At 41.7% G+C, this 23355-nt stretch overlaps 2 protein-coding genes across 18 annotated transcripts in view; one reads left to right on the top strand and one right to left on the bottom strand.

Annotated features, from left to right (window-relative positions):
• Positions 1-651: 651 nt before the first annotated feature.
• On the bottom strand, positions 652-11115 carry ZCRB1 (zinc finger CCHC-type and RNA binding motif containing 1). The gene is made up of 8 exons (XM_084810699.1): positions 11035-11115; positions 9053-9142; positions 8852-8880; positions 4496-4607; positions 4304-4411; positions 3693-3805; positions 3515-3593; positions 652-865 (listed from the first exon to the last, which is right to left on the bottom strand). Exons 2-8 carry the CDS (start codon positions 9134-9136, stop codon positions 737-739), a joined length of 654 nt encoding a protein of 217 aa, XP_084666825.1. The 5' UTR covers positions 9137-9142; positions 11035-11115; the 3' UTR covers positions 652-736.
• Positions 11116-11499: 384 nt separating this feature from the next.
• PPHLN1 (periphilin 1) overlaps positions 11500-23355 on the top strand; it is a 72340-nt gene continuing 60484 nt past the window's right edge. For 5 of the 17 annotated variants that reach the window (XR_014784422.1, XM_084810692.1, XM_084810694.1 and 2 more), the window contains exons 1-3: positions 11500-11545; positions 13302-13340; positions 18318-18403. Coding sequence is in view for 13 of the 17 variants with exons in the window: in XM_084810692.1 (XP_084666818.1) it covers position 13340; positions 18318-18403 (87 nt within the window). In the remaining 4 variants the exon portion in view is untranslated. Of the gene's footprint in view, positions 11546-13301; positions 13341-18317; positions 18404-21587; positions 21624-22136; positions 22203-23355 lie in introns of all 17 variants that reach the window. The other 12 variants (XR_014784421.1, XM_084810686.1, XM_084810690.1 and 9 more) reach the window with 7 other exon arrangements.

The raw sequence follows: 23355 nt of genomic DNA, 5'->3' as shown, positions 1-23355 counted from the left end.
AGTGATGTCTTTATCTTGGCTTAGTAAAAGTAGCCATTGGGTGCCTGTTTTGATCAGGGCTGCAGTGCTAACAAAGGGAGGTTTTAATCCTTTGCCTCCATTCTGTGTCTCTGATCCAAATAACACCACCTCCACAAAGCTGCTATTGGCCACAAAGTAGGAAAAAAGACAGTTACATTATGGGCAAATAGCCACTTCAGGAACATGTGGAAGGATTCAATGCCCCTGCCTGAGCACCACAACCTTGACCCAAACTGCTTCCCCCAATCCCCCATTACTGCTTTTCTTAAAGAAAAAGACACTGAGACATTTGATTACAAATATCATTTCTAGCTTGGCCCTCCGCACATTTTACATATCTTGTCCAAGGCACAACACAGAACTAGTTTACAATATAGATCTTCAGTATACTATGGTATCAGAGGACAGCTAGGGTACAGCTCAGGTCAACCGTTTTTTAATCTTATGGCTAATAAGTCTCTTAAGTGCTCCTTAACAGCTTTCAAATGTCTATTTTAGAACAGAAGCATGTTTATGATTTTAAAGATTTTAAAATCTATGATTTTATCATGTCCATGATTTTAAAGATTACAACAACCGTGAAAATACTGTACTTTCCACCATAAAGACTCACTTACAATACTATAAATATTTGGTGCTCTCAAATTATTATTCTTTTTATTTACAATGGTACAGAACACAGGTATATATTTTATAAATTTACATAATATATAAATCAGTCGCTAAGTTCTTCCTCATCACTAAAATATGCACTTTTTTTGATCCGGGGTCTCCTTGAATCAGATGTTGAGGGCGCTCCTGCTGTCTGTGTTGACCTTTGCTGCTCTTCTTCAATTTTGGCTTGCTGCAAGACAATCATATAAAACAAATTGACTGAAGACAAAGAGTTACATGAAGTCACGAATACATGTCCTGCGGCATAAAAAAACTTCGACAGGCCAGTCGTGTGCTTAGTGCTACCTTGCTACAATCTGCACTGTGCCCGCGTGTCTTGCCTGAAACACTGAGCTGTACCTTCCTGAGTGAATCTCCCTTTGGGAAGGATTTAAAAAATCAAGTGCCAAAAGAAAGGACAAGGGTGCCTACAACTAAGTAAAAAAAAAAAAGTCAATCATGAGCCAGACCCCACTGGTTGTTCCGGCCCCCAGTTGATTCGTTCACTCATTCTCTCACTCCCCATGTCGGCCAAACACTCCCCCATATCCCTTGCTCCCACTGTCCCCTGAGGCTCGCCTGCTAGCTTACTCGCTGAACGTGGGTACAGCTGCAGCGGAGCACGCGGCCGTGACAGAAGCAGCTGCAACGGCACTCTGACCGGAGTAGAGCAGTCATCTTTTTTTGTGGAACACATCCCTCGCAATTAGCACTGCAGTATTTAGACCAATGTATAGGTCTCGCCACGTCTCATTTGATACATGTACCAGCCAAGATAAGTACATGTTATGATAGTAAATAAACTGCGAGGAGGCCAAAGGCTCCACTATAAGCAACTATTTTTGACGATGGCAAGGAACTGTTGCGGTCATACAGACGGTTGCCTGATAAGATAATGGGATAGTGCCCTTTGTCGGTAACTGTAAGGAATTTGCTATACAAAAGGTATCTGCATACATATGTGTTTATTTTGTGTCATACTTTTCATACACTAGACCATGTCCTTTGTACTAGACCACCGAGGAAGACTTTATGTTGAAACGCGTTTGTTTTATTTGGTATGAGTTACCTTTGGTATGGTTAGGCTTTTACAGCACAACAGCATTGTATTTTTATTGTTTTGATGTCTGTTTTTAAACTATACTGATACAAAACTTTATCATTAGATTTTGCAATATATATTTATTATCACTAGTAAGGCCAACCCAGTTGTTTCACTGCTATATTACTTAGGGTTGAGGGATAGTTCCTGGTAGTTTGGTCAGTTTTGTCTTATGCCTAATGACTATCTACCTTAGGGAAAAAGGCATATGTTAAAGAAAAGCTTTGTAGTTCAGAGGTGGTAGTGGAAGTGAAGGGAGGGGCGATCCTCCACTTTTGGTAAGAAGGGGCGGATTTGCCCTAGTGTAAAGGCCCTACCCCAAGACCAGGTTCTCTACATTTCAAGTTCAGACAACCCGACAAGCCGTAGTTGTAGCTTGAATATTCAAAATGGCCCCCCACCCCCCACCCCCATGACTTAAATAAATGAAAATCAGCCTGAGAAATTGCTACTCTTGCACTGAAAATATTGGCTTTGGATGGATCACTGCTGACAAGTACTATAAGCAACTAACATAAAACTTTAAGAGTATGAGATACTCTCGTACTCCCCTTTACCCAGTCACTTTTACATTGGCTCCTGTGGTCCCATTTAGATCCAGGAAGTGAAGAGAATTGATAGAACTATCTCAATATTTCTAAGGCTGAAACTGTGAATTGGTATTTGAACCAAGATCCATGATAAACATTAGCAGTGCCGGGACAACGATCTTGCAGGGGAATGGGACAGGCAACTGAGTCTGCAAGTGGTGGGAAAACAGCAATCTCCCAAGCAGGATTGCTGGGGGCTGGGAGGCTTTTGCCTTCCACTTGCCCCAGTGAGATTGCTGTCCCAGTGCCGTTAATAGCTCAGAGCAATGTGTCCCCCTCCCCCTCCACTGCAGTCCAGCTGATCAACTGAATCGTTGGCAGAAGTGAGTGGGTCTCTCCAGCTTTGTGCTGGACAGCAGCTGCAAGACACATGTGGGCCACAGGTTGTGCACCCCAGTTTTAAAGCTGCAGGTACAAGTCAGCAGCTTTGATCACAGGCAATGTATAATAATTGGTGGCCCCAGATGGGAAAGCTCAGCCACCTAAAAGGATGAATCCAGCCTGCTCAATAGGGAGCAGATGAGCATTGTGATGTGAATCGTGATACATATCCAGGCATCCATTAGCAGGGCCTGTAAAACTTCCTTGATAATCAGTGCAAACAGACATGCGAAAATCCCAGCCTGAATATGGATACATCCTGCCCAGCCAGGTTCTTTCCCAGGCCCCACCCATTTCCCCAACAGCAGCTACAAAAGAGGGGAAAGGCCTTCTTTCTGAGTTGTGGCAGAAAAAATGCTCCCCCCGCCCCCCCCAGGAGGTGGTGCTAAGAAGGGTGTGTGGGTGTGTGTGTGTGTGTGTGTGTGTGTGTGAGAGAGAGAGAGGGAGAGGGGATGTGCGCACCCACGCAAGCAGGGGGATGGGATGCGTGTGAATGGGATGCGTGTGATGCAGGGGGGTGCATGCTAGAAGTGGCTCTACCCACATCGGGCAGTGACCCTGCCCACCGCTGGCATTCTACCCCTGCCATCTTGGCCCAAGATCAGTTCTGCCATCAAGATGAAAATGGATTACAGAACAGCAACAACAATGATGCTGAACAGAAGCAAGCAGAATAATCTTTTGCTGCAATTCTGGGTCACTACAGCTTTGCTTTAAACAAAAGGAACATAAACATTTGTTACAAGAAAAATATGCATTTTAGTACCTGGAAAGCTATGGCTTGACTGAGGCTGTCAAGAGCAGGGTCTTCTCCCTCATCTTCACTTCCTTCTTCTTCTTCTTCACTGAGTAGCATAGGAAGAAGGGGAGAACCCACATGTATCTTATTGCTATAGGCACTTTCTAGAAAAAGTAGAAGTGGGAGACCTGCTTCATACACTTACATTTCTTCTTCTGGCTCAATTACTTTCTTCCTTTTCTTCTTTTCTTTCTTTTTAGGTGGCTCACGCTCTCCTAGCATATTCTTAGGACATGCATAGCTTAAATGCCCTGTTTCCTTAAGGAAAAAATATATATTAGTGAACAGAATTTGTGAAAAAGCACAATAGCTTGGAGAATCAACATAGACATAAAATACTAAGCTGATCACACTAATAATGAGGTTAAGATTTTTCTTAACCTCATTAAGAACCTCATAGTTAAACAGTGGATCTGCACCTTAGTTATGCGTGAACTTACCCTTTGGAAGAGAATACAGAATTTGTAAGTACTAAAAAAAGAAGTCTGAACTGAAAGATGAGACAAAGGAGAAAGAAGCTGCAGTCTTTGTTACAGATGCTGTGTAACAAACAGAATAAATTTTAGGTGCAGTATTGGGGATACTTCAGCAGGCAGACTTTTAAAAATTATATTTATTGCTGAAAAATAATTCTGACAATTACCTATTAGCTAAGTAGTTGATAACCCAAGGTCTTACTTTGAGCTAGAACAGGTTAAGCGTAAGAGCAACAACAAAAATAGATATTTCTGCTAGTGACATTATAAATGTACTCACTCCGCATTCATAGCATTTTGATTTGTCATAATAGTTTCGCCTGCGGATGAATTCTGCAGCTCTTCCATTATCAATAGCAATACTTGCTTTTATTACTCTTCCGAAAAGCTAAACGAAAGAGGGGAAATCCAAGTAGAACCTTAGCATTCTGAATGTCTTAAAAGCATCTCAAAGCAATGTATTGTCACTTACTTGTTTATTGTTAAGTGCCCGAGAACAGTTCTGCGCTGATTCTTTATCCAAGAACAAAATAAATGCAACCCCTTTACTCCTTCGTGTGTCTTTGTCTTTCATAATTGTAACTCTATAAGACAACCATATTACTGATATGAACAAAGATAGTACGTTATCTTTACATATCATTCATTTTTTTTAATATTCTGTAGTTTTAAATTTTCATATTGTATTTTATCATGTTGTATTTTATGGTTTTAATTGTAGTGAATTGCCCATAGAGCTTTGGCTATTGGGCAGTATAGATATGTAATAAATAAATAAAAATGATAAACCCTTTCTTTTTAGAATTATTTGGTTTTTGACCTTATATTATTACAATACAAAACTCACTGACAAAAGGAAAGGTACAGTATCATATACTGTCAAAGCACAGAGGCAAACCTAAGTCAGTATTTCATTCAGATAGCATATATTGGCGTATTCATTACACTCTCTTGCAAAATGAAGTTCCCAAAATATGCACAACAAGAGAGTCCATAAAAGACATTAAAAAAAAAAAACTCGGTAGAGAAAAGGTAATAACTGCTGAATACACCTTAAGAAATAGTCATTATTGAGAGTTATGACACATGAAAGCAGTTTCTGAAAAGCAAGATACTAGCAGTCTGTGATGAGTCTGGACCATTCCAACTGAGATATGACACTTCTGCATTTTCATGAAAACAGCTGACACAGAACAGTGATTGCTGAATTTTCTCTAACAGGACAAAAACATATTATCAGATAGTCATGTGCTGTTATCAGTTCACAATACAAATGTGATCCTTCAGCGTTCTATCATTAAAAAAACACACACATTCCCATTCAAAAAAAACCAGGCCCCTTTATAAACTGTGAATGCTGTATTCTTCTCTTTCTCTGCCTAAGTGTGCCTGCCAGTCTTCAAGGCATTTAATAATAATACTTAATACTTAACATCTGAATAGCATTTTCAAGTGTTCCAAGCTCCCTGATCAGGATAGGCAGAAAGTAGATCTCCAAATAGTTTGGACCTCAACTGTCAGAAGCCCCTGCCACCATGGCCAATGGTCAGGAATGCTGGGAGCTGAAGTCCAAATCATCTGGATATCTACTTTCTGCCCACCTCTGTCCTGGTTGACAGTCAGCCAGTTCAGTTGGGGAAATGAGATAGGACTGGAATTCTGTGGGTGTAACAATCACCCAGCTACACAACAGTCCCCCTGCCCGATAAAGCCAGGTGTGTATGTGTCCCCATCTGACTGGGCAGCTTCTTCCCTGCCACCACCGCCACCCCTATGGAGGGAATAGATCTTACCTCCAATAAGACAAGAACCATTTTCAGTGCTTAGCAGGGGAAAGTGGATCCAGGAGAGAAAGCTGCTGAGTGATTCAGTCCTGCTTCCTTCTGAGCTTTGCTCTACTTACTTCTGAGTAGACTTATAGAGGCTTCGTACAGAATGCAGCAGTAAAAATACTTATAGGAGTTAGTGATTCTAATCAGATTACACCTATTCTGCATCACTTACAATGGCTTCCCATTTGTTTCCCAATTTAAGGTGCTGGTATTAACCTTATAAATCCTAAAAATTTTGGACCAAGCTATCTGAAGGACCACCTGCATTCACATGTACCTTCCTAAGCCTTAAGATAAGCACTTGAGGTCCATCAGTAAGAGTTATTAGACTGGCGAGTTTCAGAGAAGAGTAATTTTGCAAGATCTACATCTCTTGAAAACCACACCCAGGAAAATACCCGTGGTCTCCTCCTTGTTGGCCTTTAGGTGGCCTCTAACAACCTTTTTATTCCAGTCTGTTTTTTATTTGCTGCTACTGTGGTGCTGCAACGGTTTTATCTGCTCTACTTTACTGTTTTTTATTTGCTGCTATTTTTACCTGGGTGTTTTACTTTGGTTATTGATTTATGTGCTGCTGTTCTTCTGCGAGCTTATTATATTTAATGTTGTTTTTGTGTGATCTTGTTGCGTTGTTTTATTGACTATTGTAAGATACCTTGCAAAGATAATCTAACCTGGGAGAAGGATTAAACAGTAAAATTAAATGCTTCACATGCATCATCTAGTGGTACTCCTTACAAGGCAAGTCGGGGTTATGTATTGCAGATGGTGGGAGGGCTGAGAGAGGGAGAGTGGCTTGCTCAAGGCCACCGGGTGACTTCAGCAGATGCAAGATTCTGCATCTTGCACCTTTCCGGTTTGTAGCCCAGTTTTAGCTACTATGTTACACCAGCTTTCATTTAATGTTTTCCTGCACTTTTTGCTAAAATAAAAAGCAGCTGCAAACCCCCCTCCCCCAAGCATACACAAAGGTATTTTTAACCTTCAACAAAACAAGAAAGATGAATGTGTGCTTTGATGCAATACAGATTTTTTTTTACTTTGTTTTGTTTATAATAAAGACACACATTGAAAAACTAGATCTAAGAATACCTTGCTCTTCTGTATACATAACTATTGATTAAAGAAGTAGAAGTATTTTACTAGCAATCACTTTGTTGCTGACAGCTGAATCCAACTCTGCAGGAAACTAATGTACTACTTTCTGAATTAATAACCTTTAAAATACTGTCCTACAGTAGAGTAGTGTTACTGATTCCAAAGAACCCCTCAGTGGTGATGGTGTCTGCCTGAGAATTCCTTTAGCAAAATTATATGAGCAGCTCTTAGAGATGTGATGGCCTGAAAAACTTGGAAACGTTGGAAAAAACAGTTTTTCTGGTTTTTTTTTCAGAGGGCCATTTGTTTTTTTCTAAAAAATTGAACAGCTTTGGATTATGAAATATTTTCTTTCAGAATTTAAGACAAAAGTATTTATACATTGTTACCCAGGCTTTACTCCCCCACAAAATGATTTCTAACAACTATGTAATAAGAACACTTGTATAGAAAGACTAGAGATGTAAAACATCTGGAAATAATGAAGCCATGGGGTAAAATATTTTTTAATCCTCTCTGTAAGATTCCCAGCATAGTTAGTCCTTTCATTCCTTATTAAAATATTGATCTAAAGTATATTTTACTCATAGACATTTATGCTCAGTTTACCAACAAGTGAGTAGGGTTGCCATTGTGTATTCTTGACAGCTTGGGTTTTCTTCTATAGAGTCCTGTGTTTCTGATGCTGTAGCAGTCATTTAATGTAGCTCTAATCTATTCAGACAATTACAAATTTACTTACTTTTAAAAGTCTTAAAATATAATAATTTTATGAGCAAACTAAGTGATAGAGAAATTCACTTTAGGAACAGAAAGGCTGCTTTACGTTCCTAAAGCAGCCCTCCCCAACGTGGTGTCCTCCGGATGTTTTGGACTACAGTGCCCAGCATTTCTGACCATTGGCCATGGTGCTCGAGGCTGATAGGAGCTGAAGTCCAAAATATCTAGAGGACATCAGATTGGGAAAGGCTGTCTTAAAGCAACAAAGTGACTTTAGATCTGTAAAGAGCACTAAAAAAAAATATTGCTTATGTTTCGATTTTTCCAAAATTTCCAATTTTTGCAGAAAAATGTTTTTCCCATGGCCTCAAAATTTTCAGAAATTTTACATCTATAGTAGCTCTACATATAACAGGTTGATGTTTTTTGAACACCTGTGGAGGTCAGACTCTGTAACTTTTACTGATGCAAGTGAGCCATGCATATGTATAGTCATCAACTTCTCCCAGGCAGCCTGTTTAGACTAGAGGAATCCATATCTGCTGCATACCTTAGGATTTTAATATGAAACAGGCATCACCTAGGTATTTCTGCACAACAGAATGGGCTCATTTCTTGCCAAGAAAGAGTAAAAGCTTCTGATTGACATGAGACAGACTGACTCTTTAGGGTAAATTCATCTTTACGAAATGATTTCAGGAAGCTATAATACAAAGCATGGAAAATCAGCATAAAATACAAGGAACATAAACGTTATGCCTTTGCTTGCCCCAACACTCTGACCAATATATTTATAGACCGGGACAATGCAATTGTCTGGATGTCATGACATGTCCACAAAATATTAATAGATGCATTAAACATAACAAACCTATAGAATCCCGGTCTATAAATATATTGGTCAGAGTGTTTTCTGAATGCAACAGAAATCCAGAACAGACAGTAGGTGTAATCTATACTAGGGGTTGGAGTTACACATTTTGCACCAGTTACAAGAAGTCTTTGTGGGTAGCCCCATACAGAGTGTGACACACTAGCAGTACAAATAAGCACCTATCTTAATAGTGTATTATAAAAAATAGAACCTATGGAATCTTGGATACATCAATAACAAGATGTTAACTATTACAGACCACATTCAAAAAGTATGCAACATATAATACCATAAATATACTCACTTAACCACTTTGCCATATTTGGAAAAAATCTGGAAAGACATTAAAAGGGATCTTAGCTATTTAGGTTAGGCACAGAAAAAAGAATTCAAAAGGGCATTCAGAAGTTAAAATACACATATTATTTAACATCCAATGGTAATTTCTATGAGAAACCAGGTAAAGCTCAGTATTAATATTTGATTTCAAAGTGCACTTGCTTACCCTGTATAAGTCACTGTTTGTCAATGAGAAAGGCAAATTGGACACATAAACTGTGCTTTTGCTTGGTGCTAGCCCTCCACTCATTGTTTACTAGAGACAAAAAAAAGATCAGTTAGTGGTCATCCAAAAATAGCCTTAACTTTAGTTAATTAACTGAGACCTTTATAAATGATAGGCATGTTCTAAAATTGTTCAGACAGCAAAGGCTTTGATTTACTTCAGCTATATTTACATTTTAATGTTCATGCTAAACAATGCAAAACAACTATCATCCCAGAAAGTGATGAGGCCAGACGAGGCATCCATCCAGTCCAGGCACAACTCCAGCTGAGAACTCCCTTCTCCAGCAAGCCAACTAATCCTATTAGAAGCTGCTGCGGTAAGGAGCAGAAAGGTGCCTCCAAATCAGCTCCTTGCTGCAGAAGGACTACTCCCCAATGAAGAAAGGTTAAGCTATTTAGGGCCTTTTCATTTAAAAAAAGGGCCAGTAAGGAGCAGATATGATAGAGGTTTATGAAAAATGCATGGTGTGAAGAAACTGGATTGAGATAAGTTTGTCTCCCTCTCACATAATACTAGAACACAGGGTCATCCAACAAAGCTGAATGGTGGGAGATTAAAAACAGATGAAAGGGAATACTTCTTCACACAGCACATTTGAATTTGCTACCACAAGATGTGGTAACGGCCACCAACTTAAGTTTAAAAGAGGACTAAACAAATTCATGAAGGATAAGGCTATGAATAGCTATTATGACTATACACTACCTCCAGTATCAAAGACAGCATTCCTCTGTATATCAGTTGCTGGTGAACAACAGCAGAAGAGGGCTATTGCCCTCATGCATTGCTTATGGGATTCCTAGGCATCTGGTTGGCCACTGTGAAAAGAAGATTCTGCACTACATAGATCTTTGATCTGTTCCAGCTGGTCTCTTATGTTCTTAGATACACTGGATGCTACTATAATGGAGACAGATGAAACAGCCATTTCCTCACTCTATGCAACACATACCTCTTCTGATGATAAATACTGAGTGATACCTCTGGCAAGCATGTGCAAATGGCCATCACATGAACTTGCCAGGCTTTGGGGGATAGACTGAGTATAGGGGTCATTCCCCTCCCCATATCTTTTTATTCAGCTTGCTCTCAGCAATGAGAATATTTGGAAGGCAGAGAAACTATACCTACTTATCCTTCATTTATCATATCTGAGTGAAAGATGGGGCTTGGGAGCAGAGAGGCTGGGCTGGAGTTGGGTTGCGTTTTTAACAGCACCCATCTAAAGACACAAATAGCACTTTTTGGTAACACAGCCAGTAAAATTAGCGCCATAGTTTTGATACACTTTTTTAAAGATGTAAATCAATAGTTTAAAGTCTGAATCCTAGCCTTGGCAGAGACAGGCAGCCTCATTCAACTCCGCTCTAAGCAGTAGACATAAATTGCATGGTACATCTAACAAAGCTTTCATAAATGTAATTACACTCCAATTACCACATATTTTCTCAGAAGTAAGTTACACCAGTTCCAATAGGAATTACTCCCAGGGAAGCGTGCACAGAACTACTGTCTCTGCACCATCCCTAGCTCTCCTAGGTTACATTCTCTACCGAGTAAATGCACTCGAAAGATTTTCAAATATGGGAAAACTTGTTTGCTAAAAAACTGTGAAGACCTTGTCCAAGAGTCCAGAGCAGCAAGTGGAATCTAAGGTGGTAATTCTGGTGCAAACTTGAAGGACTGTATCCAATGTTAGTCCTACTTAGAGTCGATCCGCAGTGAAATGAACGGGGCTTAAGTTCGGCTAACGTTGGATACAACCCTAAGAATGCAATCCTTACACCCCCTTATCTGGGAGTAAATCCCGTTCAGCTCAGGGTTACTCCCCAGTAGGACCTGGCTACCTCGGGGGGTGGGAACGCCTGGGGGAATCCAAGGAAAACAGAAACTGTGGTACGGAGCGGGGCTTTACTAACCGCAGCCAAGAGAAGCCGCTCAGTCGGGACCAAGCGAAACCATCGCGCTGACTTCCTCTCAAGTTGGCACCCACCACCCTCGACGGCTTGACGCTACGGCGCCTCCGCCGGACGCCTTGCTGATGACGTCAGCCCGAAGCCCGCTACTGGGAAGGGAAACGAAGCAGCGGCACAACACACTCAAAGGGCTTTAAAAAACAATTACACCCAGCCCTCATTTCCGGCTTCCATTTGACGCCGCCGGACGCAGGCCAGGTGGTCCAGCCCTACACCTCCATGATGCTCTATCTCCTTATTTCTCTGCCATGGTTACCCCGTTGCAATCCAACCGGAAATGTTGAGATAGAAGTTCATGAAGTCTCTATGGTAACGCCTTGGCAAAGGGACCACGGGGGGGGGGGTTCGAAGGGAAAAGGAAATACCGCGCACCGTATTTCCGGTGACGTCGGCGAACGCGCCGGAAGTGGCTTGAGTCGCGACGTGGGGCGGCAGTGGCTTTGATTTGCGGCGGGTGAGTTCGTGGGGGGGAGGCGCGTGGGTGTTGTGTTCCCCTCGGCGGCGTTTCTCACGTGCCGGACGACGTTCGGTGGCCCGCCTGACCCTGTGGCTTCTTTCAAAACTTTCTCCGGCGGCTTTTCTTCTCGGCTGCTACGTGTGGGGGGGGGGTTGCGGCGGCGGCGGCGGCGGCGGCGGCGTCTAGTCGGCGGCCAGGCGGGTTAGGCGTGCAGCGCCCATCCTGTCCTCGTCTGCTCGGAAGCAAGCCCCCCTGAGGAAGGTGGAAGTTTCCCACTCACGTCGTTGCGCGCGGGACATCTGTCAACCAGCCTAAGCTGGTTCTTTAAGGCGCAATCCTATGCGTGTTTAGACAGGAAAAAAGGCCTACAACTCCCAGCATGCCTCAGCCAGCATGGCTGGCAGGGGGATGCTGGGAGTTGTAGGCCTTTTTTTCCTGTCTAAACGTGCATAGCATTGCAGCCTTAGCCATTTTGGGGTATAGCTGAGGGAGGGCTGTAGACGTTGGAGCAGCCTTGAGTAATAAAACAAAATCGTGGAGGAGGCATGGAAAGCTTTCTCCAGGCAGCATGGATGGCTTAGTTTTCAAGAGCTACGTTGAGAGTTTGTCTACTGGTGTGGTTGAAATAGTCTTCAGAACCTCTTTTGTGAAGTACTTTCATTACTGTTGTGCCTGTTTTAAGGGCTTGAACAGAAACAAAATGCTGTTTATGCATCTAATCAATACTGAACAAGTTGTTTCTGGTTACCGTACACACTCATCTATCATTACATTGATCAGATGTGTAGGGGGGCGGGGGGAATCGCAACTTGTGTGTCTTGTTCCTACCTCTCTCCTTTTGCTTATGTTTCCTTTTTTAATAAACTTAAAAAAAAATTAAATATTGTGTGGAGCTGTGATAAATTTCATGGAGGGGGAAATGATAGGCTGGGCAAAGAAGGGAGCTCTTTCTCTTATCTTTTCCTCCTTCCCCTAACCCATGTTCCCTCACCCCATATAAGTAAGGAAATTCACAGGCAGATCAGGAGTCAAAGATAAATCAGATGCACATCTGTGTATGTATGTAATCTAACCACAGTGCCTAGCTTTCAATGGCATTCACTTCCAGAATGTGTACAGAGATGCATAGCCAAGTAGCCATTCCAAAGCAGTGTGGAGAGACTGCAGTAGTCCTTGAATTATTGGGAGAAGGGGTGTAGGGTGGCCTTCTGTGAAGTCTACAAGGTTCATTCCTTGATTCTGCCCAGTTTTTGCCAAATCATGTCCACCACCCCTAGTAACCTTCTGAAACCGCAGCTAAGACAACTGGTCCCCTCTGCCCCCCCCTGCCCCCCCCAACAAGAATACTGGATTAAACCCACACTCAGAGGAGCATCTGATTTGTCCCCTCTTTCTGATCCAGCAAGTGATGCACATAGTAAAGTGTATTTCCACGTATACAATTTTGTACTTGGACTGGGGCATCTGAGTCCACAGGAACAACTACTGTAGCACCTCTGCTTGAATTTGGAAATATCTGGTTGAAATAGAAGGCCTGTGGTGGGGCTCGCCAGACTGCTCTATGTCTCCAACCACAAGGACAGCCTTCACTTCTGGCTAGAGAATAGGCAAGTGGTGGGGGTAGGAGGAAAGGTCCCCTCACACAAACATCCTTTTGCTCACACTTTTGGATCCAACCCAATATGTTAGGTTTTAAAGCTTAAGTTTTTAATAGAGATGGATATTTTCTAACATATTTTTTTTTAATCCGCAGGAAGTAATTGGGATTTAAAACGTTGAAGCAAGCGTAAAAGTATGTAGTGTTTGGAAATACTATGTTCCTTTATATTGAAAGTAGAATTAGTGCTGGCAAAAGCAAACAGGGCTCTTTAAAATGGTCATTTTATTTTTAAATTCTGATTATATTCTGTGATGTTGAGCAGAACATTTTCTAGTGCTTATTTTTCTGCAGAAAATCTCCATTTCATAGATGTATTAGTTCCAGTGAATGGATGCCAATAGAAAATACAATATTAAGTAAGCTTGGCAGTTTCAGAGTTTTAATTAATGTTTTTCACATGATTATTCCTAGCAAGTTTGTGAGGAAATACATATGTGTAATGGAAATAGTATATATCTCAGCGCGAAATGGAACTAGTAAGTAGTGATAGTGAAATTGAAGGTGCCCCAACAACCTTAGTGGAAGAAAGTTGAACTCTGTTGAAATAAATGAGTGGTTATCAGCATATCCTGCAGAGTTCTTTGGGTTGCTAAAAGTAGTTAGCATATCAACAGTTTCCAGTACCTTTGTTTTTTTCTTAAATTTAAACATTGTAAAAGAAGTGCATACTATTGACTTTAAATCTTTACAAGTATTCCAGTAAAAATTTTGACATAGTATAACATTTAACTCACATTAAGGGGTTGTTTGCATGTAATGACAGCCAATGGGTTAAATAACCAATGGGCTGTAGGGATGAGCAGGAGAGAGCACAGCAGACCCTCCACTTTTAGTCTGCAACCCATGATTGGCTCCTTTGTAGGTTGCTGAGTGTGATGTCTGAACCTAAACTGCTGGGTTGTTTAGGGGCTAACCAAACCAGCGATTAATCCAACAACAAACTATGGATTATCCATTGGGTTGATTAGCCCCTAAACAACCCGGTAGTCTGGGTTCAGATGTTCTGCTCAGCAGCCTACGAAATAGCCGATTGTGGTTTGCTGAATAAAAGCAGAAGTGGCAGGTGTGCAGCAGGGAACCACATCCACTTGTGCACAACAGCCCATGGGTTGTTATGTGCGAACCAGGTCTAAGTGTGCTTAAATTTTTTCCCCCTCAAATATTTCAGCACAAATTTTTGTGGTGTTAATGTTTTCCCCATTTTTTGTCCTTTTTTTTACTAAACACAAATAGAAAACATGCTAAATTAGATCACTTTCTAAGGCACCAGATGTTTTTTAATGCAGATTGAATGTTTTCTGATGCAAAAGACCCATTGCAAATTAGCATAACATGCATAGGAAAATTTTCTGGAAAACCTACCTCACTGTTATATTACATGTTGCTTAAAAATAATCTAGACTAAAATAATATCTGAACTAAACTTAAAAATGTTTGTGTTTGACAAAATACGTTGAAGTCTGCTGTAATAATTAACTGGCGATTTCGATGACCATTTCTCAAACACTGAGTTAGAATGCTCCTCTTTGTAAAAGACCTCAGCCATGATAAAATGACATAGTAGGTCTCTAGACAGCATCTGGGAAGGTCATAGGATTTTTCTGATTCTTGGATCTGTGGTCGGAGACAGTGCTCCGACCTCAGACCCAGGAGTCCAAACTCTTCGTCTCCTCTCCCTCGCAGCTGGTGTGGACAGAACTGCACTGGCTGCCTCTACGAGCTCGCAGATGCGAGCTTGGAGGGAAAGGGGGGTGTTCTGTGGGCAGGGAGGGGAGGAGACCGGGGTGGCCAGTTTACAAAGAATCGTCCAGCCGCTCCAGCCTCCCTCCCTCCTGCTCCACAGAGGACCAGCTAGATGGGCAAAATCACCCATCCAGCAAAAATGCCGGGTGAGAGCAGCGCGGAGGCAACAATCGCCTCCATGCTCCTCCCACCCTGCATAGGATGCCTGGCAACCTCTGAGTCTGGAGGCTGATGGGCATCTGGATAGGACTGCACTCTTATTGTATTTATTATTTTCAAAAGTATGAATATTTAGACTGGCAATGAACTTACATCCCATGGATATTCATCTTTGCCCAGTAACTACCAGCTGTTGCTTCTAGAAAGTTCGAGGCAGTGGAAACCTGTGCATATCTACCTAGAAGTAAGTCCCATTGCATTCAATTAGATTTATTCCCAAATAAGTGTGTGTATTGGATTGCAGTTTAAGTCTTCACGTAACGACCAAAGTAGATGTGATGTTAATAGCATGAATGCAATTTTTTGTTAAATAAATAGCAGTGGTTGGGAAGGCTAAGTAGCTTTAGTACAAGAAACGTATACATTAATTGCATTCATGCAGTTAACATCGCATCTTGTTTGATCTTCTGTGAACTTGCTAGTGTTCACAGAAAGCCAAACAGATATACAAACAGCACAATTCTAAGCATACTACCAGCAATAAGTGACGTGGGACATACTGAACTGGTTCACATGTAACGACAACCAGTTGGTGTAAAAGCACCTCTCCTGCTTTTACTGCACAATCCACGATTGGCTCCTTCGTAGGTTGTGGAGCGTGCTGTGCAAATCTGGACCGCTGGGTTGTTTAGGGGCTAAACAACCCAGTGGTTAACCCATTGTTCATTGTTGAGTTAACTGCTGGGTTGTTTAGCCTCTAAACAACCCTGTGTCTAGGTTCACATATCCCACAACCTATGAAGATCATGGGTTGTGGGATATAAGAGGAAGATATACTGTAGGCATACTGGTGGGCATATTGCAGGCAGCACACCCGCTCATCCCTGACAACCCATCAGTTTTTAAACTCATGGGTTGTCATTACATGTGGACAGGGCCACCCTCTACTAAGTTTGCATAGGATTGCAGCACAGTCATATGCATGTTTACTTGAAAGCAAGCCCTACTATGTCTAATGGAGCTTACTCGAATGTGAATAGGACTGCAGCCTTAATTTCACGATTGTTTCCCTAAGCAGATACACATTTTGCACTGCAAAAAAACATTTGAACTCCATGACCAGACACGTCATACTACATTTCCAGGTAGTAAAAAGGCTCTATTTGATTTCAAACCAATGTGCTTTAATTATGCATACCAGTTCATAAAGCATATGGGTCTGAATCCAAATGTGCCTTTACATTCATGTAAGAAGTCCTTCTGTGAATGTAAGGGTCAGTGGCAGCTTCTGCTCATGGAAGTGGAGGATGATGTTTGCCAGTTTCATATTCCTTCTGTGCTGCTACCTATGTTGCTCCAGAGGCTAAGGAGCTGTTCCCTGGGCTAAGGAGCAGTTTTGGGAAGAAGGATGCAGGAGAAGAGGGAAACTAGTGAAAATGGCCTTCCCTTCCATTAGTCAGCACTGTAAACTTTATAAGCATTTTGGATACAACTTACTTATTACCAATGAAACTGGAAATCTTTTTTGTGATTTATATCACCTTGATCATTTTATCATATGCTTTATTTCTTGATACATGTTTGTGGCTAAATGTTAAAAATACTAATTATCTTTCCATTTTTAAAGTGATATAAGATTAATCTGTAAGGTTCAGCTATTGGGTGGTATAGAAATGAAATGAAATGAATAAATAAATAAATAAATAGTAAGGTGTCATGTTCCTCAATGACTGTTATGGTCAGGAGTTGAATTTCTCTCTCAATGTGTGAGTTGTTTCTTCAGCCATGTTTTCCATGCAGCCTGATTGTTAGGTGTACCTAAGTGGTTTAAGGTGTACCTTACTCTGAACAGGATTGGACTGGGAGGGAGCAATCCTGTGCGGATAGACGGCTGCCTCTGAACTCAGAGGCGACCTCCTATCTAATGCATGGCAGGAGGAGCACGGAGGGGATCCTGTCCTCCGTGCTCCAGCCACCCCGCATTCGTGTTTAGATGGCCGATTTCAGCTGTCTAGCTGTGGGACATTGGAATGCGGGGTGGGGAGGCTGGACAACACATAGGAATTGTCATACCAGAACGTCCGAACTCCCCGCCCTGCCCCACCCCAAGAACACCCCATTTCCCCTCGCTCCGTGCTGCTCTTACATGTGCAGAGGTTGGGGATGATTCACACTGTCTATGAGGCAGAGGGGGTGGGGAGGAGGTTCCCAGAAACCAACCAATCCTGTGGCCATCTAGCCACTGTCTAGCAGCCATAGGATTGCGCCCTTAATATGCTATCTAGTGTTTGGTGTTCTGTGGCCAAAGGCTAAGTGGGTTCTTTGATCAGTGCTTTGATAGTTAATTTCAATTATAGCACAATCTTATGGTTGGGACAAATATAACCAAAAGTATCCGTAAATTGCATGTGAGAAATGAATAGTTTGTGAAGACCACATAAATGTGGAGAAAGTTCTGCTGACAGTTTGCTTCATAAAAGTATAGATGAGTTGATGCCCCTCAAATGCATGTAGAAATTTGCTACTATGCAAATGTATCTGAGAGTGAACTTAGCAATGCTGGGGATGTTTGTAATGGCAGAACTCCATCCAAGATTTCTGGGAAATTCTGGTCTCTGGGAAAGTAGATGAGGGCTAGGTTACAGGTGGTTGGGACGCTCTTGATTTGGTTCCTGGATGGTGAGAACCCTAGCATCTATGGAGCAGGAAGTTTCTCTTCTGTGTACCTTCATCACTTACCCTAAAAAAGATGAAGAAAATGATACGTTGAAGAGGCTTTGTATGTTGAATTCCTCAAAGATCTTGAAGTCTGCGTTTCTTACAATGGAGAGACTCTTTTTAATGGGCACAGCAGAGGCTGAGAAAGAAAACAGTTTTTTCCCAATTTACTTTTTCACCTGGGCTACCTGGTGAACAGTGATGTGGGTTTCCTGGAAAATTTTGAATTGGAAAATTTTCCAGAAAATTCAGGGTAATTTGCATAGGGTTGTTTGCATTAGAAAATTTTCAGTTTGCATTGGACAATCACTAGAGAGTGATCTTAGCATGTCTACTAAATATAAGTAAAATAAATAAGAAAGATAAAGTAACCCATGTTAATTTTTTGTTCCAATACACCAGAAGTGCATTTCAGAGTTCAGACTTATTCAAACCCTTTCCTCCCCCCTGCCAAATATCAACTTTAGCTAAACAAACCTTTATTTTTAGTGGCATATAGAAGAGATGAAATGTGGTCTGACGAGCGATATGGATATGAAAGACTTCCACGGGAGCGGCTTCCTCCACGTCCTGATGTAAGTAGATTGTTCTCAATGTACATTACGAACTTTCAGTTAATAGTTTGTCTTGACCATTTTCATTTTTCAAATACTGTGTTACTTTGTTACTACATATTGAAGATTTCAGTTTAAGGTACCAAACTTCCAAAGGCATGAGGTGGTCAAACTTGTCAGGTTGTTTAGAGTGCCCATCTGAAAATGGGGCTAGGAATCCTGATGGTGATTCCATGTAAATTTTATTTCATACATTTGGAAATTCAGTAAACATGAGTGAGTTCAAAGGAAAAGAGGTACTAATTAGGTAAGATATCTATTATTAGAATAACCTGGATCATTGTGAAATAGTTTGCCTCCTTTGCGTCACTATACATTTTGGTGGATGTCAGAGTAGGCAGAAGTGGTTTGTTCTCTATACAAAGTGCTAAAAATGTGGTTTAGATTTTGTTAAATTGCACAGATAGTTTCTAATATGCTCATTCTCAAATATTTGTCTTAGGCTGTATGAGGCTTTCAAATAGTAATTAAGGTGCTGCCTAATAGAGCCTTCAGCTCTTTGTACATAGATTCTCCTACTGTCCTCTTTCTCTTCTTTGCTGTGGTGATGTGTTTTACCTTTTAGTCATACAATTGAAGAGAAGGTGTGAATGAGAAGCTCATGCCTGAGACAATAAAATATCTGAGACAAAGATATGAAAAGCATTTCATATCTTCTATTTCTTGGGAGTAGCATGACTTCGTAATCTGCAAATCTTTAGTACAGAGGTTAATCATAAAACAATCTCACCTTTCTTTTTGTAATCATGGTTTGTCATATTGGACTGAAGAGTTCAGAGGGTTGATCCTTCCTTTTCAAAAGGCATGTTAAAAATCAAATTTGCATCCCAGTCCTTTGCATGTTTATCTGAAGTAAATTCCACTGGTTGTGTTTGCACATAATGCTATAACCCATGGTTTATGTTAACCATGGTTTGTTGCTTTAGCCATGACTTCTCTTGCAGAAGAGAAAACAAACTTTGGCTTGTTTTCCCTGTTCCTAGTTTATTTCTTTCCTGCTCATTTTGCCAGCCTTCAGAGCAGTTTCATTTTTAGGCTGCTCTTGTTGGGCATCTCTTTGTCAGGGCAGATAGCAGCATAGACAAGCCAGGGATAAGCCACGGTTCTGGGTTCAGACTTCACAACAAGCCATGGTTGAAACCAGGGGGTGGGCAGAAAGTTCTCCAGATGTTTTGGGCTTCAACTGCTAGCGTTCCTGACCATTGGCCTTCAGAAGCCAACAACAAACAATGGGTTCTATTTATATTTATAGCTTATTAACAAATCATAGTTTGTGTGTGGGGTTAAGTTCAGACCAATGACTGGGTTCCCACAACACTAACCCATCATGGGTGACATCCATGCAGTGTGAACTCAGACAGCTTTCTGTGGAGTGGGTTACTTTTTTTAAACAACCCACGATAACAACCAATGGGTTGTTCTGGGGGTTGTTTTACCCATGATGGGTTGGCTTGTTGTCCAAACCCAGGACACCCAAACCGTTGTGGTGGCATCAGGCAGTTACCTGCTCAGCAAGAACAGCAGAAACCCCTGCCACTCCTGCTGAGCGCATCTGCGATGGCTCTTCATGATTGCGGACAAGCTGCTTCCAGTGCCCCTTTCCCCTTGCCAGTGACAGCCCCTCCAACTGAGCCAAAACAGCACTTTGGATGGGCTGTTACTGGCCCCTCTTTGTCCCTGCCCTGGTCTGAATGCAGTTGCAGCCCGTTTTTCTCTCTTTTTTTATCGGTTAGCTGCTGTTGTGCTATAGCAATATTGTGGCTTTCCAAAATAGAGAGGCGTGATGTAGCAAGGTTGTCCACGTGGTTCAAGGGCTTCTCCTGAACCTTGGGGGTGCCCAGCCTTGAATCCCCACTTACCCAGGTCCCCAGCAACTGTTTTTTAGGGTACCCCACACATTTCTCGGTGTTTTGATCCCTTGCTCTTTAACAGCTCTTAAAGCAATAGGAATGGAAAATGGGGAGACATGTGGGGCACCCTAAAAAATGGTTATTGGGGACTCAGGCAGGTAGGGATTTGAAGCAGGGCGCTGTTTTTTCATAGGAAAGTAACTGCTCCCTTCATCAATTTATCTTCAAAAAAAAAATCTTCATGTTGCTCTATCGCAATTCCACTGGAAGGACTGACAGCAGCCAGGGCCATCATATTCCTGTTAAATTCTTCCACTAATAATAATAACAATAATAGTAATCATGGTAGTAGATGGAGACGAAGGCTATTAATGCCCATAATGCAGATGACTATATACTACTGTTCAGTGTGAGAGGCAGTATGCCTATCTAAATCAGTTGCTGGGGAAATATTAGTAGTAGTGCCCTCCCTTTGGAATTCCATTTCCAAGGTGACTTGCCTGGACACCTACATTTTTTTGGTGCCAGGCAAAGACTTTCTAATTGTTCAAGGCCCCTTAAGCTTTTTAGGGAGTGATTCTGTAGCCACTAGACACTCTCTAGAGGGCCATAGGATTTTTTGGTTTCTGGAAACCGCGATCAGAGCCAGGGTTCCAAACGTGGTTCCCTAACCCCTTCCCCTTGTAGCCGGCACAGTTCCCTCTGCACCTGCTATGTCTCCACACTCGGAAATGGAGCGCAAAGATGGGGCAAAGGGGGCAGTCCCAGGGGAGGGAGGAGACAGCAGAAGCCACTTTACATAGCTTCCTATTCACTGTGCTGCCTCCTTCCCTCCGCCTCCCAAAGCCGTAGCTAGACAGCCAAAAAGGCAGGGTGGCCAGAGCATGTAGGCGAGGATCACCTCTGGGCTCCGGCTGCCCTTTGTTGGATACTCGGCAGCCTCTGACTTTGAGGCTGCTGACTATCTCAGTAGGATTGCACCCTTAGGGCGCATTTCTATGCATGTTTAGACATCCGAAAGTCTTGTTTGTGCTGGCCTGGGGAATGCTGGGAGGTGTAGAACTTTTTTCTGTCTAAATATGCATAGGATTGCACCCTTAATTGTTTACATGCTGCTTGAATTTGTGGTTCTATCATTGTTTTTATTGATTGATTTATGACATTGATTTATCCCATCCTAAGAACTCTGTTGCTGAAGATGCAATAATATCCAAAATAAATATATTCCTTTAAATTGAGTCCTTGTGCTTAGAAATAAGATTTTACAAAATGTTTCCAAATAATTTTATTTACAGGTTATGCAGTATACATTTGGCAGCATAGAATTCCAGGTATTAGCATTTGCTATCAAGGTTGCCATTCTTTTTTTATTTAGGTTGGCTTTGGGTAAGCATTACTGGCCTGTCTCTTTTGCACACAGTTTTCAAGCAGTCACATATTGTAACTACATCGGGCACTCTTCTTTGCCAGGCACGTCACCCTGGGACATCTCTGTACTAAGATTCCTATGCAATTGTCCAATTATCTGTGTGTCACTTGATCTGAAGTGAGCAACACTTAAAAGATCCACAGCTGGAACAGCTGCTCCTAGCTTAAATCTCTCCCTTCTTCATATGCACAGGGAGAATGCATATACTTAAAAATTATGTGGTGAGAACAGTCCCTTGTGATCATGAAGGGCAAAGAAGCTGCAATATTGGCAAAGTTTTGCAATGTGCGCAAACGCAATAGCCTGAAGAAAAGGAAATTAAATGGGGCAGTGGTCAAACTACAAACTTAGAGTGTGTGCTCACTTCAGAGGAAAAGTTTAGCTTGTTTGTGATGTTTCTTAATTCTTTTTACAGGAGTCAGAAAGTGCTCTCCATTTTCAACATGCTGGATATTGGATGAGTTGGAACAGGGTATATATGGTCAGCCAGTCAGTTGTTCTTTTATTAGTCAATCAGCAATAGGTTACAATGAAAGGCAATTTACTAATTCTGTTACCATTTGATTAACAATTGGCTAATGCATTTATGACAATAATAGTTTAAGCATTTTTCAGGTAATGGTCAGTCTACCCTGAAATAATTATTGTGGGATTTCAGTCATTTCAGTCTACCCTGAAATAATTATTGTGGGATCTGCCTGAGATGCTCTAGATGGGATTATGTTTTCAATACAAGATATCCATATAATTATCACCAAGTTAAACTGCATGTAAGATCAGATCTCAGTAGAAATTGCAAAATTTTGCATGTGTTCCAGTTTAAATAGGTAACGGAAGTATGTGTTTGTTGTGTTGAAAATGCCACCTACCTATGAATTGTTATCCCACCAAACCTTACCAACCTGTGGGCAATCTGGTCCAACAATTCTATTTCACTCTGTATTATGAATTCACTTTAATTCTTTATCCCTTCAATTCCACTGCCATCATAAACTAAGGAAACTTTCCTCTTTGTACACCTTCAGGCAGGGAATGAACAGACACAGATAATTATTTAGAAGATAAAACAAATATTTATGTTATTAAAGCCTTTTAAACTTGCATTGGGATGCATCCAGATTTAGGCGCATGCACCTGGGTTGGCTGAAGCAGACTTCCCCACCCTATTTCTCCCCACAGCAGCCCCTCCAGCCCCCTGAACCAGGCCTACGTGGTGGCCTGGTTCACATGATAGGCAAGCAGTTAACAGGCCGTGGTGGCTTGTTAACTATGCTGTGTGTTCTGGTTACATGCCAGGGTGATTTGCATAATTACCCTTGGCAGCACAGCTTGCCATGTTGTGTGAACCTGGCTAGGGTGGCTTGTTAACTGCCTGCTGATCGTGTGAACCTGGTTAGAGGGTCAGGGGATTCTGCTGAATGGCGTAGGCTGCAGTGCTTGGAGAAGGAGGAATCCCTGAAAAATCAGGTGGAGGCACTTTCCATGAGTAGAGCTCCATTTATGGAGGGTGCCTCTGTGTGATTTTAAGGGTCCTGAAATCTAATTTACAATTAGATGTTAATACTTTTCCACAGTGGATAATACTGGATACCTGTCTTTGATATCAGTAAAGACTAAGTAGCTGTCCTGTGTCT

The sequence above is a fragment of the Heloderma suspectum genome, chromosome 7 (genome assembly GCF_057233095.1).
Source record: "Heloderma suspectum isolate Gila_16-S chromosome 7, 16-S_ref, whole genome shotgun sequence".
Taxonomy (NCBI): domain Eukaryota; kingdom Metazoa; phylum Chordata; class Lepidosauria; order Squamata; family Helodermatidae; genus Heloderma; species Heloderma suspectum.
The sequence above is the reverse complement of the archived record's forward strand: the minus strand, read 5'-3'. Positions and strand labels throughout refer to the sequence as shown.